This window comes from Pungitius pungitius, chromosome 7 (genome assembly GCF_949316345.1).
Source record: "Pungitius pungitius chromosome 7, fPunPun2.1, whole genome shotgun sequence".
In the NCBI taxonomy this organism is placed as follows: Eukaryota; Metazoa; Chordata; class Actinopteri; order Perciformes; family Gasterosteidae; genus Pungitius; species Pungitius pungitius.
In genome coordinates this window covers 683,464-699,263 of record NC_084906.1, presented here as the reverse complement: position 1 = coordinate 699,263, position 15,800 = coordinate 683,464, and the positions used below count along the sequence as shown (strand labels likewise).

The following is a 15,800-nucleotide window of genomic DNA, read 5'->3' as shown; positions in this document are numbered from 1 at the left end:
CATAATATAGGTCAGTACCGGTTGTATTACTTTTTACAGAATGATGCTTTGGTTACCTTGGTAACAATTCATATGATTCCAAGTTAATAATGGGGTGATTATTGGTCTGGAATTGGGTTACTGCACAAGTTAAAATGTAGAGGAATTTAAAAAACAGGGTTAAACTTTAACTCTGAGAAGTAAGAGCACATGACTCCCTGCTCCTTCCTCATTAACCCCTGCTGCCCTTTGGACCAAAAGAAATGTATCTTGTCTCTCTCTCTCTCTCTCTCTCTCTCCTCTCTCTCTCTCTCTCTCCATCCTCAGGCCTTTGACCTCAAGCCAATGACGGAGCAATTTAAGACACACGGAGCAGTTGAACCTGCCAAAGAAAAACATCTGCTGGGGTGACTCCATAGCAACTTGGCATCCAATCAATATTTGCCCTCCCCCCACCCAGGACCTGCTGGAGATGGTGGGAAACTTGCCTTTTGGTGTGTGTTGTCATTCAAATCAGCGATTTAAAATCTTGTGTTTATAATACAGAGCTTCTCACATTGATATATTGTGGTAGGTGGTGACACAAATTGGCCATATTTTAGATGTCACTCAGCACAAGAACAATGGTATAGCAGAATCAATTAGAATTCCTGCAGGTCTTTCACGGTTCACACACAGAACAAACGCATCCACGTCACTCAACAACAGTCAGCGGCGTAGCATCAAAAAACAACTTTTTCTGTTCAAGTAGCAGAATGAGGTTTTTCCAGCAGAATATTATCAGCTCATGAAGTTGTTACATGCAATAACACGAGCATGCATTTGGAGTTCTCTCTGGTTTGGCCTTGAAAGTCTTCAAAGGAAACATCTAGCTCTTCATCTGATGACTCCACTATGTTTACGATGCACTGGGCCTTGGTGCTGGGCACGAGGGGAACCAGCTTGTGTTGGAACGTGTTTGCTACTCAAGCTAAAAATGAGCTTGATGAGACATGGTAGACAACTGACCTACTGACCAAACAATCTGTTACTCTCTGCAGCAACATGTTTCCCATCATCTGCTCGTTTGACCCATCGCTTAAATAAATGTAGAGCAGCTCTACAGTCATGGAACTACAATCAGTCCACTTGTGAATGATAAAGGGGTTTTAATAGCTGGCTTTGGATCTACACAGGAACGCCATTATTTTTTGTCTGTTGACGTCATGATGACGTGTCAGACACAAAACATCAAAGAAATGACACCCTTGACCAACATAGTTTTTAGTACATTCAATTGAATTGATTTTAATATCAAACTGACGTGATTGAGCGTACTGAAGGTAAAGAGACAATAACGTTGTTGTGTGGTTGGAAAGAGGAGACCAGCTGATATCATGATTGACAGCCTCCAGCAGTGGCAGCAAAATTGTGATCATCAGTGAGAACGAAATGGCAGATAAGGAATAAACGATGGGCTCAGGCAAAAGTAAAGTGATTCTAATAAATCTATGCCTTTTCACTCAGATGTAAAATAAGTATCATTGGCGGTTTGTCATTTCAAAGATGAACCCAATTGGCTTTTAATAATAAATGATGCCTTATTTGAGGGCATTTACTCTCCAGCCAAAGCAATTTGCTCGTGTTCCAAAACAACAGGTTCAATCTCTTTTAAATCTGAGTCCAATCTGTCGCTCCCTGCTAGCGGCCTGTAGGTCGAATACGGTGCTCGGGGGGGGCAGGATGATGTCCTAATGAGCTCAGTGAAGACGACTCAGATGCTTTAAGGGGATTAGGACGAGGCCACTCCCTCTGCCATCTTTCCCCTTGAAACACCTTATTGCTGTAACCTACCACTCACAAACTGGGAAGCTGTTTGAGCTCTTCTTCTGATCTGTGGTCAGCGGGGGCTTCCTCCCCCCGACTCACTTTGATCGGCCAACGTGCATCACAGAAAGATGATGAGCTATAGTTAGATGAGAAGTCATTCTTTTCCCTTTAACAAGTAGGAAACTCGGCATATCTGGTTAAATGTCATTGCCGATTTCTCTCACCCTTCTTTTTTGGTCATCTCGCTGTTATGCGCCAACTGGACCAAATGTCAAAATGAATCAAAAATAACCTTTATACAAAGACTAAGGACTATAAGGACTAGTTATTAGACTAGTTAAGTACAAAACAGTTCAAATTGAGGGAAGGTTTCCTCCGCCTCCCTCTGTCTGCAGGTGAGCCCTTAATAACACACTGATGGTTGTTGTATTTGTGTTGATGTTCACTGTAGAAAACAACCAACAGAAGCCGAGTGGCTGCATCTTGAGCCTCAAACTACTGTTGTACCCACATCTAATTTTTTCCTTTTTTTCCTACAGTTTGGATCTACAATCATCTGGATCTTGACGGAGGAAACATTACGCCACAAGGTAGCTGTTTATTCTGTTTGGTTGTTGGAGAACGTTGAATGTTGATCCAAACCCCCCCCCGACAGGTGTTCAACATTGACATGAGCTGTTCACCTTTACAGCGAGCAAACCAGTGCGTTATGTTGTTACACATTTTGATCATCCTGTTCATTGGAATGAAGTTAATGCGTTTAGCGTCATACCTTTATCTAAGTTCCTCTCATTTGGCATCACATAAACCACAAAAACACCACAGGAAGTCGAATCCAGACATTCGGAATTGGATTTTCTGAATGTCGTGGAACTGTCCAGAAACCCTGTGAATAAGTATCTGGTCTAATACTTTGTTTTATTAGTTCATTTATTTGCGTCCTCCAAATGAATTGCTATCAAATATCCAGTATCAGATCTGTCTATCACCACGAGAAACCCCTCTGATTGGTTTAAATTAAAACGTGCCACCTATTTCAAATTAACATAGTCTTTTATAATGTTTTACCATTTTCCAAACAAATAACATCTTTCTTTCTGACTGTTTAATAAAACAAAGCGTGTATAAAGTGTGCCTGGTGCTCCTCAAACAGCTCTTTTAACCTCTAGACGAGGCGTACATCCGTGACAGGAGCCTGGGGTTCTACGTCTTCATTATCCGGCTCACCCGCAACAAGATTCCTGTCTTTTGTCTGGTGGTTTTTGAGGCCGGTCTGAGCTTTTTAATGGCATTATCTGAGTGGGTAAGATCACCAAACGGATGGGATCGGCCATTTGATTGAGGTCAGATCTCTTTCGTGCTTCTCAATGCCAACGACTGGGGAGAGGTGTCGGGTCAGCGTGGCACAGGGCGGAGAACAGAGAGATGGAGGAGATGAGAGGGCATGTGGAGTGGTTGTGACAGGTGAGCTAATGGCTTTGGGAAAGAGAGGGCGGGGGGGTGAGGCCGCAGGCTCTGACCCCTTCTTACAGCTTACGGAGGGACAACTTATTAAAATGAGCAACGGATGCAAAGAGTAAATGAGTTGACCTAAAACCCCGAGGTCACTGACCCTCGTGTGTGTGTGTGTGAGATTGCGTCCACCCCCACACTGATTGACAGCCTCTGTCGTCTAATAATGGTTTGACTATTTTTCCCAGGCACTGAACCCCCCCCCTTGTCCCCCTGGCTGTTGCCTCTGAGTCTAACTGTTAGCAGACGCTACAGCGTCCAAAATACCATCGACATTTAAATATCTAATCAGTCTGTTCTCGTGGAACTTCTTATCTCCCTCATGCTTTGGTTTTTAAAATCTGTATTTCAATGTAACTTTCATCACAGTAGAACATAGAAATGTTGAGCCATGTTTGAATGAACAGTTTTTAAAGGCAAACACCAACAGCAGTCCAATGAGTTCCATATTGTATATTATTAGATGACAGTATTTCCTTTTGATTCATGTACTCCACTATATGTCTAAGATAAATACTCAAGTACTCCACTGGCAGACATATACAGTGTATATTTAAATTGAACATATTGTTTAAATCAAGAGAATGAGAAGTAATCATACGTGAGAACAATCTTCAGGTTGTAATACTGAGATCATGTGATGTGTGAAAATATTCAGTATTTTCATACTGTGCTTCTCTGCTCCTCCGGTCTGCTACATTTTTAGGGGCAAATATTGTACTTTTATATTAATTTGATCTATATTCACAGGTTACATTGCTTTTTTTTTACATTAATAAATAATACGTTGAAGTAATAAAACACAATAAACTGGTTTAAATGAACAACTTCAAGTAGTAAAGCTCAGCTCCAGCATGATTTACCAACTTTGTGTTGTACAATAGTGTAACGAATCAGTAGCTCCGACATTTGAAGTACAGTTACTTTGAAATTGTTGTATTGGTATTTATTTTTTAGCTAAGAATGATCACATGACATATTTTCTTCTTTCCAGAGGAGAGATGGGCATAATGAAGGCAGTTTGACACGAGAGTTCACTAAAGGTTGGATGGACTGAGACACAACACAATGGAACGATGATTGCATCATCTGCTCTGATGGCAGCCATGGCAACAATAGAGATGGTGACCTGGAGGTACGGGGGGGGCGTCGAGGACTGACCCTCTGCGATGACCTCTGCTCGGGAAAGGGCAAGCTCAGGCAGCAGTCGGGGCGTCGGGGGCCCTGAACCCTCCATTCAAAGTCCAACACAACAGCGCTGCGTCGCCGTGACCCTGTGGGCGGGACACTCAACCTTTGCCTTAACCTCCTGACCGCCGGTCACAGCTGCAGCTGACTGGCTCAGGGGGGGTCAGGGTAAGGGGTCGGCTGGAGGGGGGGGGGGGGGGGGGGGCGGGCATCAACGTGATTGAGAGATGAGTGAGAGGAAATGGAGGTATGAGTGAGGTAAAGAGAAAGGGATCGGTATAGAAAGATGGTGACACACACATTGTTGTCACGTGCGTCTTTATTTTATTACAGATTTAGAGTTTAGATTTTTGTATTTAGAAAAAAATGAAACCCCAGAAAACAGTCATTTTAATACTTTTTATTTTAATTGGGTTTTCAAATCCAAATCAAAGCAGTGATAATACAACATAATACAGTAAATATGCTCAAAATGATACAAGACACTATTGCTCCTGCAAAATAAAAGATAAAACAATAGAAGGAAGTAAGCTCCATGGTATATTCCCAAAACCTGCAAATTAAAGCAAACATCACAAAAACTATATGGAAAAGGCGTTCCAGCAATGTTTGAGAATCAGAGTAAGTTTGGAAATATCGTTTTACAACGTATAGGAGAGCTTTAAGGATTTCTTAATGTTGCATCAACTGTTCACTTCCAGTCCAATAATGTAACAGGGTTTAAATGATTCAGTTGAGTGAATGTTTGCCTCAGCAAGAGGATTATTTTAACACCAATGTCTCACGATAGCCTTTTTTTCTAGATACTAGCAAAGTATTGAGAAGAGGTGGAAATAGTGAACAGCAGAGAAAACGATGGTCATGTGCCAAGAAGACTCTCTCTGTGTGACCATCAGCCGACGCCGTGGCCCCCTCCCCCACCTCTGAGCTCTGTGAGGACAGCGAGGCGGGGGGGGGCTTCACACCGTCAGGCTTGCATGGGAAGAAGGACATGTGCTCTCTCCAAGGTCAGCCCTAAGCTCCTCAGAGGGCTCAGTCCTTGAATCGGCCCACAGCATTCGTGACAGCTGTTTCTCTGAAATAAGGAATGTGTCTCGTGATGTGCGTTTCCTGGGAGACGAGTTAAGCTCTTTGTTGGTGACCCACACAAGGGTTAAAAAGGCAAAGTGAAACCGCTTTTCATGTTCTACTGACCTACATAAGCTGCATTGGAGTCTCTCAGCCAATGAACGGCTGAACACGCTGCGGTTGGTGTAAAATATGATTTGACAGATACATACAGTAGATGATAAAAAAGGTACATAAACAGTAACTCTAAAGCACCTGGATAAGAAGAGACTTTGGATCTCAAGATCACAGAACCGTCTCCTCCCTCCGCCCCTCCAAGGCCTCGGCTGCAGCTCGATGGCGACTTTCCATCACGGCCGCCACCTTCTGCTCCAGCCTCCACACCTGCTCCCGGTACTTCCGGCGAATCTGCCGGTACGAACTCAAGGCTTTACTGAAAAGTAAGAAACCCACCAAGCGAGACACGATTTAATACCATCACACAAAACCATAAGATTACGGAAACGACTTGTCGTGTTTGGCTTAAGTCGTACGAGCAGAAAGGTGCTGATGAACGAGGACAACGACCTGCAGTCTGTCCACCAGCTTCCTGGCGTTCTAACCTGTGAGCTTGTGTCAGTCGGGCAATCTGGTCTCCACTGTCCCTCCTGTGCGAGGTGCTGTCTGACAGAGCTGTGTTTAGTGAGTCTTGAACTAAAGCCAGTCTCTTTTTTAGGGCTTGTTCCCTGAAAACAAAAATAAAGATCATGTGAAACACAAGGGAGATCATCATGTAACTCTACTCCTCTTACTGAAGGCACAAAGGCTCCTCACATAAACCATTTATAAACTCTATGGGAAACATTCTAAATGTCTGTATGACAGCTGAGCTTTGTTCAGAAGTATTCACTGTTGGAGGTCAGAAGAAGAATGGGATGCTTTCTGAAGCATCTGATGGAGAACAAGATGCCCTTTAAGTCCAAAGTCTGCATTTCTGCTAACGGCGTTTCTAAGCAACAGATAAAACCAGATGTCTGAGTGATGCATTCTGTGCACTGACTACATTTCTCTAGATGACAATTGTTTCAGGTTTCCTTGTTGAAACATTCTAAAAGGGAAGTATTTCATATTAAATAGTTGCCTTTAAGAATAGCATGGTGTTGTAAAGTATTTGATGCTCTTGACATTAGACTGCAGTGCACAGAGAAATGACGAAGCCTCACCTTTGCAGGACGGCCTGCAGCTCCTTCAGAATGGGTCTGGATGGAGGATCAGAGACGTTCCCATCGCCATCAGGTTTAGCTGCATTTTCACACACCCTCTGAAACACAACCCTCAATTGGGATAAATGCTCAAAAGCCCTTCCCCATTCAATCCTGTTCTGATGAAGATCAGAATTGTCTTTACGGGGACCCAACCCCTCGGCTGGAACCCGCTGCTCAGAACATTGGGAATAAACCGGGAGGACATCATTTACGACGCTGCCTCAGAAGCAACTGGACTCTGGGTTGAAACACTGCAAGAGCCTGTAAGTTGACCACATGCGTTGTTCTTCTAAACCATTCAAAATGAATACTGGGGACGAAAAGAAGCTTTAGAGGAGGGAACCTTCCCACCCGGGTCTACAGTGACAATCTAAAGTAGCTGCTCAGCTCTTTCTCATTAGACAGTGACAGAGGTGTGTGAGGACAGCCCAGCAGAAGACCTTGTGGAACCAAAATACCCCTCTTGGCCTAAAGGGATTCTGCTTTGGTAGATGTGTGATTTCCCATGTGGGACACCCAGATTTGAAACGGGTCTGCCACAGCGGACCAAAGTCCTGCTCCCTCTTGCTCATTTCACCTTGACTTTGTATTATTTGATGAATTGAAACATGGAGGAGTCGTGTCCTACCTGTTGTTCGGTCTTACAATCCTCCATCTCCTGTTTCAGGCCTTCTGGAACGTAGGCTCCGGCTGATTCCTGGACCTTCTGGGACATTAAACCCCACTCCAGACGTCTCAACTCTTTCTCCTTGAGGCGGATTAGAGCTCGCAGGTCTGACATTTCCTCCTGGAAACGTTAAACCATGAAACAGAGTAGAGTTGGATGCCGATACGAGGTATGAATTAGTGGCAGATGCACAACATTTAGATGCTTTATCACAACGAGCAATTTAACCCCACTTCTGTGAAGAAAAACTGTGTTTTGGAAAGTTGTTCATCTAAGTTCTATATACATAGATGTTGCCTTTAACAAATCATCCTTAAAACGATGACATCAAGGCATCTGGATCTCTATGATTAAGTTGTAATGGACACATTGCTCCTACCCTGACAGAAATGAGTTCACAGAAGAGGGAAGCCTTGGCTTTCTTGGAATCGGGAGGTTTGGTGTTGTCTTTGGTCCCGTGTCCCGCTCTTGATGCAGCCGGGTGATCACTTTCGGGGCTCGTTTTGCACTCCTCTCCGGGGCTCAGCTTGGGCCGACTGATGGCGGCCCGGTCTCTCTTTAGCCGCTCGATCCGCTGGCGGAGAACAGCCTCTCGCTGCACCAGCTCAGCTGTCCTGTGAGGTCACAGGTTCTTTCTTATTGCCACACATCATTGAGTCCATAACAGAATGCAGTTAATAGCATTTCCATTTTTGATGATTTATGGATAAGTGTTATATTCGTAAAAGGTTTTGATCCTTCTATTTGTAATTTCAAATACAAGGACATTCCTATGAATGTGCAAGGTGCACATAGAGATGTCACCTCTGGCCTGTGTGCATCTCCTCTGTGACTCCTGCTGTTGAGAAAGAGGTGGACAGCTCTTCTGTTCTCATGAGCTGAGATGAGGAACTGTCACCAACTGCCTCTGATGAGAAGAGAAACTGTGAGCCTTACTGTGTGTACGGGGGGGTTGACATGTATTCATAGAAGTAGGAGGTATTAAAACATGGTATACAAACACCTGCTGAGTCTGGAATGCTTAGCGTCTTTCTGGCGTCATGGAGTGACAGCAGCTCGCTGTAGGCCTCTTCACACTCCTCACTGTCAATCACAGCCACAAACACAAAATACGCAGTCACTATATGAGAAAAACCAGGTTGCCGAGCATTGTCATGAACTTCCTTGAATGGCCTCTGCATTTGTCTGCCAGATGTTTGTACCAGTATCTGAGAGCCGTCTCCAGAGCGGAGCAGTTAGCCTCAAGTCGGCTCAGTGTAATGCTGCTTCGTTCTGTCTCTCCCTTCCTTCTCTCCAGAGCTGCAGTCAGACGCTCGTTTCTGGCCCTCAGCCTCTCAATGCATCTGAATGATGAGAGAGAGGATGAGAGTCAAGAGCTGACACGGGAAGAAACTAGATATAGACGGTTGGCAAAACACTGTATCTGCGTAATTCAGAATCCTGTTCATCTATGTGCTGTATTGTTATAAATGGATCAAAATCAATATAGCAGGACAAATGAGAGACAGTTTTACTTATTTAAAACGTCAATTTCGGACCAAAAGAAATCCTATAGCTATTCTTTAAATGTAATGTTGCCAGTGTGCTTTCACCTGTTCAGCCGGTCCGTCTCAGACTCCGGGCCGATGGGACTCGGACAAGGACTGCAGGAGGTAACAGAGTCCACTGGAGAACCATCGCCACCGACACACAGAGGTGTTCCAGCTCTGGCTGTTCTTCTGTGGAGTAACGGTGAACCCGGGAAGGGAGGAGAGGCCCTGGTGGGACTGGGAGCTCCTGCCGTGGACCCGTAGGAAGCGGAGCGACCTCCTGACCTCCAGGATCTTTGGAGACCAACCAGCTGAAACATGGGTAGAGTTAACGAATTGTGCCAAATATACTCACAATTATTATATTTAGCCTCACCTCTTATTAACAAAAGCTTCTCATCTACCTTGTTTTTGTCTTCTTCCATCTGGCTGAAGGTGCTTTGTTCTCTCTCGAGCTCCTCTTGATGACTCTGCAAGGTGCACCTGAGAGCAGAGTCTCGCTTCTCCAGATCCAGGACGTCGTGGTCATTTGACGGGCCTGATGGGCATGAAATCCCAAACTCTATTTCCATGTCCTTCAATATCTAAAACCAACGAGCCAAAATTATGGAAGGGGCAGATGCAAAACTAACAAAGAGAGAAATTAAATGTATTTCTCATGAATGGATCCATCAAATAAAAAAAGACACCAATGATAGACCTCTACATCCATCTCTAGATTTTATCTCAAAGTATCAGCTTTTATAACAAAAAGTCAACAATGTCAGGAATCAAGTTAAATACAATTTTAATACCTGAGTGACTTTAACCCGACTCTCCTGGGTGGCTCGAAGATGCTCTTTGTGCTTATTTTGGTCAGAAGCTGTGATGGGGGCGGCCCAGGACCTTTTAGAGCTGATGGAGTCCTCCACTGATGATAAAACCTCTTGTAGTTTAGTCCACACCACACCACCGCCCCCTGGTGGAGGTACAGTAGAGATGCAGTTAATCATGTTAAAATACGTCAGTGGTGGTTTTACGTCTAAATTATGAATAATACAATTTAAAAAATGAGTACTCTGTATTGGTAATGTTTAATTTCCTTCAAAATCACTTTCTGTCTGTTTCAGACTATGGATTAGATGTTTAAATGAATACAGTAGGTTTCCGCTTGGTTTAAAGATCTCTCTTTAAAATTAATTGAAAACAAAGCCATGTTGTTAGAGTGCCAACCTCGCTCAGTCGGGGAAGGTTTGGATGTGGCAGCAGAGGCAGAACTACTCTCCGAGCATCTTCTGAGCAGTCTGTGGGACAGGAGGTCTGGAACCAGAGGTCTGGACAGTCCTTGTGGTCTCAGGTCCCCCGGGTCACTGCAGAATACTAGTAGCATTAAGATTTTGAATTGTAAATACCACGTTGTTTATTTTGAGACTAGCTAAGCAGACCAATGAATAATGTATTGAAGGGAAATGTGTAACAAACCATCAAAATAAACCAAATGCATTCCTTCAGGTAGGTTTTAAGGCTCATATCAGTGTCACGGATTCAATAATACCCACCTGTCAATCTTTTACTAACGTTACCTTGGTGCCTTTAGTGAACCCATCTTCTTGTTCAATTCAGCGATGATGTTGAGCAGCGTGCCCACTTCAGCCTCGCACTGAGCCAGCTCTGCCGGCGAAGGCTCCATGTTTGCTGTGGGGTCAAAGCCCTCGGGGTCAAGGGTCATCTGGTCGATTAGGGTCATCACCTCCCTGTCACACCCTGAACCGGCATCCAGGCTGTCGCATCGAACCAGGCAGAAATCCTGCAAACCCTTGGATTGTAAGAAAATAATTTTTCCTATGTTTGCAAATATTGAATTAATTTCCTTTATAAGAGAAGTTGTAATGATATGTTTTCTCTGTCTGCCTGTTAATAATATGCCACTATTGAAGAGCAGGTTATAATTTCACTGAGCTAATTCCTGTTTCATGATGTGTGTTAACCAGACCTTGTTGTTGCACTATTTGGCCTGATTTGTTTTGAGTAGCGGAAGAGGAGGAAACTAAAACATCCTGAGATCCAACTTCCTGCTGAGCAAATATTTGTCGAACCAATCCTCTTTTGTTGTGCACAAAAATGTAGTGGAATAAATTGTTTCTCTTCTATTCTATTATCTATTATAGTACATATATACAATCCATATATATATATATATAAAGATACAGACAATATATATATATATATATATATATATATACATACAACAAACACTGTGGATAGGTCCCAGGCTAAAGACCCATTCCTAATTTTAGAAAAACAGTTATAAAATGTGTATGTATATTACTAACCATTGTGCTCCCATACCGTCTGATCTGGTTTCAGAACAAAGTGCATTATATTACAGTAGCAAGACTATGACAAACACTGAAACACTGCATCATAACTAACCTCCATAGCTCTTGATCCTGATGCGCGGCAGTGATCTGCTTCCTGTTGTTTCGGTTCTCTGCCAATTTAAAAAACGGACAAAATTAGATAATTCTTTCCTCAGTCTTACTGTTCCTGTTATAATATTGGACTAAAGTTAGCCACTGCTGACATCTGCTCTCTCCATGTGTGTCCAAGAGTATTGAGTGTGATGAGTGAAGTAAGTGGAAAACACTCAGAAAGCCATCCCCACCCATCCCATGTCACTTTCCTGTTTTGTCCACATTTGCTCCAATGCCTTTCCCTAGTCTACTATGAATAGCATTCACTCTGGATGTACACTGTACTACAATGTTTTGTATTTTTTAAACATATTTTTTCCTTTAAATATCACTTCTGTTGCGACTATAATTTGCACCACAACATCCACATAATAAGAAAAAGTGTAAAAAGGGTAGAAAACGTAACTCTGTAATTAAACTACATTACCCATGATCCTAGACGGTTTTGCATTTCCGGCCTCGTTCATTTCCGATGAGGAAGTAGTTCGATCATAACAAATGGTAGTTCGTCGTTTAAATTTCTTTGCCACTTTCAATGAGTTTCGCCTTTGCTGAATCCTAGACGTGTTGCAGTTGCTCGTCACGTAAGTCCACCCGAAGGTTTTATCAATTAACGTTTCATACACCTCGGCTCCTATGTTTTGCTTCAATATGTCGTATAGTTATGTTACAATGAATGCTAGCAGCTCACATTGCTAGTGCGCGGTCCTCCTCGGTGTCTCTGGACGCATCGATTGATGCATTTCTGTCTAAACTTTCCACGCTGTGAAGCGCTAACATACTAACTACGTTAAGTGTCCGCGTGTCACTGCTCGTCTGTACGGACAGAATGGCAGCGGCACTGTGCTACGGATACTGGAGTAAGAGTTAGTAGTGACTTGGGGGGGTGAATCTGAGATTGATGCTGCTGTCCAGTGTAGGATCTGTGTTAAAAGCAGCTACTGCTTTGAATTGCCACTAAGCGTTCAACTAACCCCCCCCCCCCCCCCCCCCCCCCCAACTCATCCTCTCTGCCCTTCCATAGCAACCTGTGTATCCATGGAGACGCCAGAGCCCGGTCCAGCGGATGGAGAAGAGCATCTGGTGGAGCTGCGACCTCGGACGCGCTCCAACCCTGAAGGTGCCGAGGACCGCCGCAGCAGCACGGGCAGCCTCGGGGGAATCAGTAACCCCAACGTGTCTCAACCCGCCGTGGGGAGCCGTGTGGAGGGCGAGGGGGAGGCTTCCACCAACGACTCTCCTCTCACCTCCACTACCACGGCCCTTTCAGTCGCTGCCGCTCAGAATGTGGCCCCCGTTGCGACAGCAGCAGCCGCAGCATCGGCGGCTGCTGCGTCCAGTGCCGCAGCGTCGCTATCCACTGCTGCCATTGCAGCTAAAGAGAGGCCGAAGCCCACGCAGCAGCAGCAGCAGCAGCAGCCCGCCTTGACAACCCCCATCCCCCCACCGGCAGATTACCAGCTCAGAGTTCCCCGCGTTAACTGTCCAGAGAAAGTGGTAGGCCAGCGCGTCACAGCAGATCTACTTATGACTTTTGAAACTACCTTCTTCACCCCAAGGCTTATTCTGTCTGGTTTTTGTTTCATGGCAGATCATCTGCTTAGACCTTTCTGAGGAGATGTCTTTGCTAAAGTTGGAGTCTTTTAACGGGTAAGCTGCAGCGCGGTTAGCCTTTATTCCTCAGTAACCGTGTCACTGAGGAGCTCATTTGACTTTTTTTTTTCAAATAGGTCTAAAACCAATGCGCTGAACATTTCCCAGAAGATGATTGAAATGTTTGTCAGAACTAAACACAAGATTGACAAACGGCATGAGTTTGCCCTGGTAGTCGTCAATGACGACGCCTTGTGGGTGAGTACAGAAATGTTTCCCCCTTCCATTGTTGACATATCGTTCCTCTTCTTATGCACTTGTGTATGCTCCTCAGTTGTCAGGCTTCACCTCTGATCCCAGGGAGCTGTGCAGCTGTCTGTATGACCTTGAGACCAATGTGTGCGAGTCCTTCAGTATCCTTATATTCAAACTACCTATTAAACAATGATGAAAATATATTCCCTACAATAAAGCGATACAGAAGGATGTTAAATCAATTCATTTATCCTTAACTGTTCTGTATAGACCTTGAAGATCTTCTTAATGTAATGTAAGTACCATCTGACTATTTACCCTTTGGGCTTCTTAAAATCCATGAAACATTGCATAGAAGGTTTTTTACTGACGGTCGTCTCTTTCTGGCTTTTTTTGGGGCTTTAAAGTCGTCAGAAGATCGAGCTGCCGTCGATGGACAATGTTCAGACCGTCCCTCCTCCGTATGTGGTGCGCACTGTGCTCATCTACAGCCGTCATGCAGGGCAGCTTCACTTCAGCCCGTCAGAGGCGGTTGCAGTGAGTACTGCTGAGAAATCTGTCGTCCACTCGAACAGTACATTGAAGGTCTAAGTCTAGCGTGTTCTTCTCTCGCCGTAGAAAATGCTGCAATCTCCATATTTTTTCTTCGATGTGGTCTATCTTCACAACGGGATGGAGGAGCAGGGGGATGAGACCAGCTGGAGGGTGAGTGAATCTGCTAATGAAGACCACGTGGGTGCTGTAGTGGTGCTCAGGTTTCCTTTGACAGAGGAAGCTGCATGTGTACAGGTCAAAATGCATTGATTTGACTGATGTGTAGCATGTTGGCAACAAATGCACCCGCGGTCCAAGCATTAACTATGTCCAGGCCCACAGATGCAAATGCAGAAGTGTAGTTCTAAAAATCTATTTGCAGGGGTTAGGGGAACCAAGGGAACAGAAATTGTAATATAAATAAATATCAAATGCTAAACACATTTAGCAGAACAGTACAGGGTGGGAGACAATAAACATCAAGTCTATAAACTCACTGATTTATTATATCAATTGTTTTAATAACAAAGGCTGCCTATAGTTTGCTGTTTCTGACTCGCTTTGCTTGTCTTTTGTCATTGTGTATATTGCAAATCAACAGTAATAGACATTGTGTGATACTGTTACACATTTATATGGGTCTCGTTATTAGCTGTGTTTCTTTGAGGTGTGCATGGCTTCTCTGCAGATCATTTCATTGATCTGTTGTATGTCGAACCACAGAGATTCTGTTCTTATGGATCACCACCCCCTTACGATAAGAAATTGAAGTTTGAAGATGCATGCCTGTAAATAATCACATGGTCTCAATTCATCCAATATCCTTAGTATAATATTCTATTTTAACAGCTTTCCACAGGGTGATGTTATTTTATTGTTTTCTTTGTCCAGGACAACTACACCTCGTTCTGCAACCTGGACTCAAAGGGCGCGTGCTATCGCTTTGAGGTTTCTCTGAGTGGACCCGCCATCGAGCTGCACAACTGCATGGCCAAACTGTTGGCTCACCCTTTGCAAAGACCTTTCCAGAGCCACGCGTCCTACAGCCTGCTGGAGGGGGAAGACCTCCAGGACATCGAGGCAACCGTTTAAAACACGGCACAATCATGAAGGTTTCTCTCTGAAGGTTTTAAGTTTTACTAGAAAGTAGGTTTTCAAAGTAAACCTTATTACTGAAGGTTTTTCCATTAACTGCTTAAGAGAAATAATTTGTGAAAACAATCTGTAGTTCTAATGAAACAACAGGACTTTCAGTTACACCACGCATGTGTTTACATGACATAATCAAAGTCATGATTGTTCCAAGCTGCAGAAGTAATACAATTATTAGTTTTTTGGGGGGCCGTGATACTCTGGGAGCTTTCTAAGGTTTGAGGTGATATAGTAAATATCAGAGAGTCTAGAAGCCAGCGTCGGCTTTTCTTCAACTGGCTTCCTTTTTATTTAAGTCCTCACCCTGCTGCTCCGTCTGTGAGGCTTAGAAGGCAAACATTGGTCTCAAATGTCCTGCCATCACAAACTATACATCAAACTGCAATATGATATACTTTATCACCCAGGACACAACATCTGTAACATTGCTTCCGCTTTTTGTTTTAATGTATTATGAGTTTTATAATGGGTTGTATTTCATCTTGAGTTAATTTGTCAGCCATAGAATGTGCAGTAATCTAGAAGCTGCCCCTCTTTTGACAAGGATCTCTCTGTCCTTGATGGATTTATTGTGTAGAAACGCATTGTACAGATGAGCTTTTTGAACCTGTTTCTGCATATTAAAAATAAACCACGTCAAATCACATGTTTATTTTTCACATGCGTTTTCTATGTTTTTGTCAGGAGAGGGCAGCAGGCAGCAGAGTCCCTCTCCAGATCTGAACCGGTTCAACCCTCCTCAGAAGGGTCTGTGCTCCACGTTTTTCATCCAAACGTCAGTTTTCATCATTATTTTCTGCTTTCATCTGTGTTCTTC

General features: G+C 43.8%; 2 protein-coding genes and 1 long non-coding RNA gene across 4 annotated transcripts; 2 read left to right on the top strand and 1 right to left on the bottom strand.

The window, feature by feature from the left end:
- The first annotated feature begins 284 nt into the window (after positions 1-284).
- Positions 285-4,537, top strand: LOC119217207 (uncharacterized). The gene is made up of 3 exons (XR_005120205.2): positions 285-473; positions 2,328-2,378; positions 4,295-4,537. It is a non-coding gene; the product is annotated as an uncharacterized LOC119217207 (long non-coding RNA).
- Positions 4,538-4,856: 319 nt separating this feature from the next.
- Positions 4,857-11,646, bottom strand: ushbp1 (Usher syndrome 1C binding protein 1). 2 transcript variants are annotated; one of them, XM_062563644.1, is made up of 14 exons: positions 11,409-11,646; positions 10,559-10,791; positions 10,209-10,345; positions 9,791-9,954; positions 9,401-9,580; positions 9,060-9,307; positions 8,670-8,810; positions 8,471-8,550; positions 8,272-8,374; positions 7,847-8,081; positions 7,429-7,587; positions 6,759-6,856; positions 6,159-6,281; positions 4,857-5,989 (listed from the first exon to the last, which is right to left on the bottom strand). In XM_062563644.1, the coding sequence occupies exons 1-14, from the start codon at positions 11,412-11,414 to the stop codon at positions 5,842-5,844; spliced, it is 2,055 nt and encodes a 684-aa protein (XP_062419628.1). In that variant the 5' UTR covers positions 11,415-11,646; the 3' UTR covers positions 4,857-5,841. The 2 variants fall into 2 exon arrangements, with proteins under 2 accessions (XP_062419628.1, XP_037326582.2); XM_037470685.2 differs by having other exon boundaries at positions 10,559-10,782.
- Positions 11,647-11,893: 247 nt separating this feature from the next.
- On the top strand, positions 11,894-15,629 carry babam1 (BRISC and BRCA1 A complex member 1). Its single transcript, XM_037470128.2, has 9 exons — positions 11,894-12,033; positions 12,474-12,946; positions 13,041-13,099; positions 13,180-13,300; positions 13,377-13,455; positions 13,568-13,592; positions 13,705-13,834; positions 13,916-14,002; positions 14,723-15,629. The coding sequence occupies exons 2-9, from the start codon at positions 12,488-12,490 to the stop codon at positions 14,921-14,923; spliced, it is 1,161 nt and encodes a 386-aa protein (XP_037326025.2). The 5' UTR covers positions 11,894-12,033; positions 12,474-12,487; the 3' UTR covers positions 14,924-15,629.
- The last annotated feature ends 171 nt before the right edge of the window (positions 15,630-15,800 follow it).

Bases quoted from the DNA above. Each gene is read 5' to 3' on its own strand.
- ushbp1 (XM_062563644.1), bottom strand. The intron at 8,811-9,059 runs GTGAAAGCACAC...CTCATCATTCAG, and splicing joins GAGACGGACCGGCTGAACAG to ATGCATTGAGAGGCTGAGGG. The intron at 6,857-7,428 runs GTAGGACACGAC...GTTGTGTTTCAG, and splicing joins ATTGTAAGACCGAACAACAG to AGGGTGTGTGAAAATGCAGC.
- babam1 (XM_037470128.2), top strand. From the start codon at position 12,488: ATGGAGACGCCAGAGCCCGGTCCAGCGGATGGAGAAGAGCATCTGGTG. The intron at 12,947-13,040 runs GTAGGCCAGCGC...GTTTCATGGCAG, and splicing joins TTAACTGTCCAGAGAAAGTG to ATCATCTGCTTAGACCTTTC. The intron at 13,593-13,704 runs GTAAGTACCATC...GGGGCTTTAAAG, and splicing joins GAAGATCTTCTTAATGTAAT to TCGTCAGAAGATCGAGCTGC.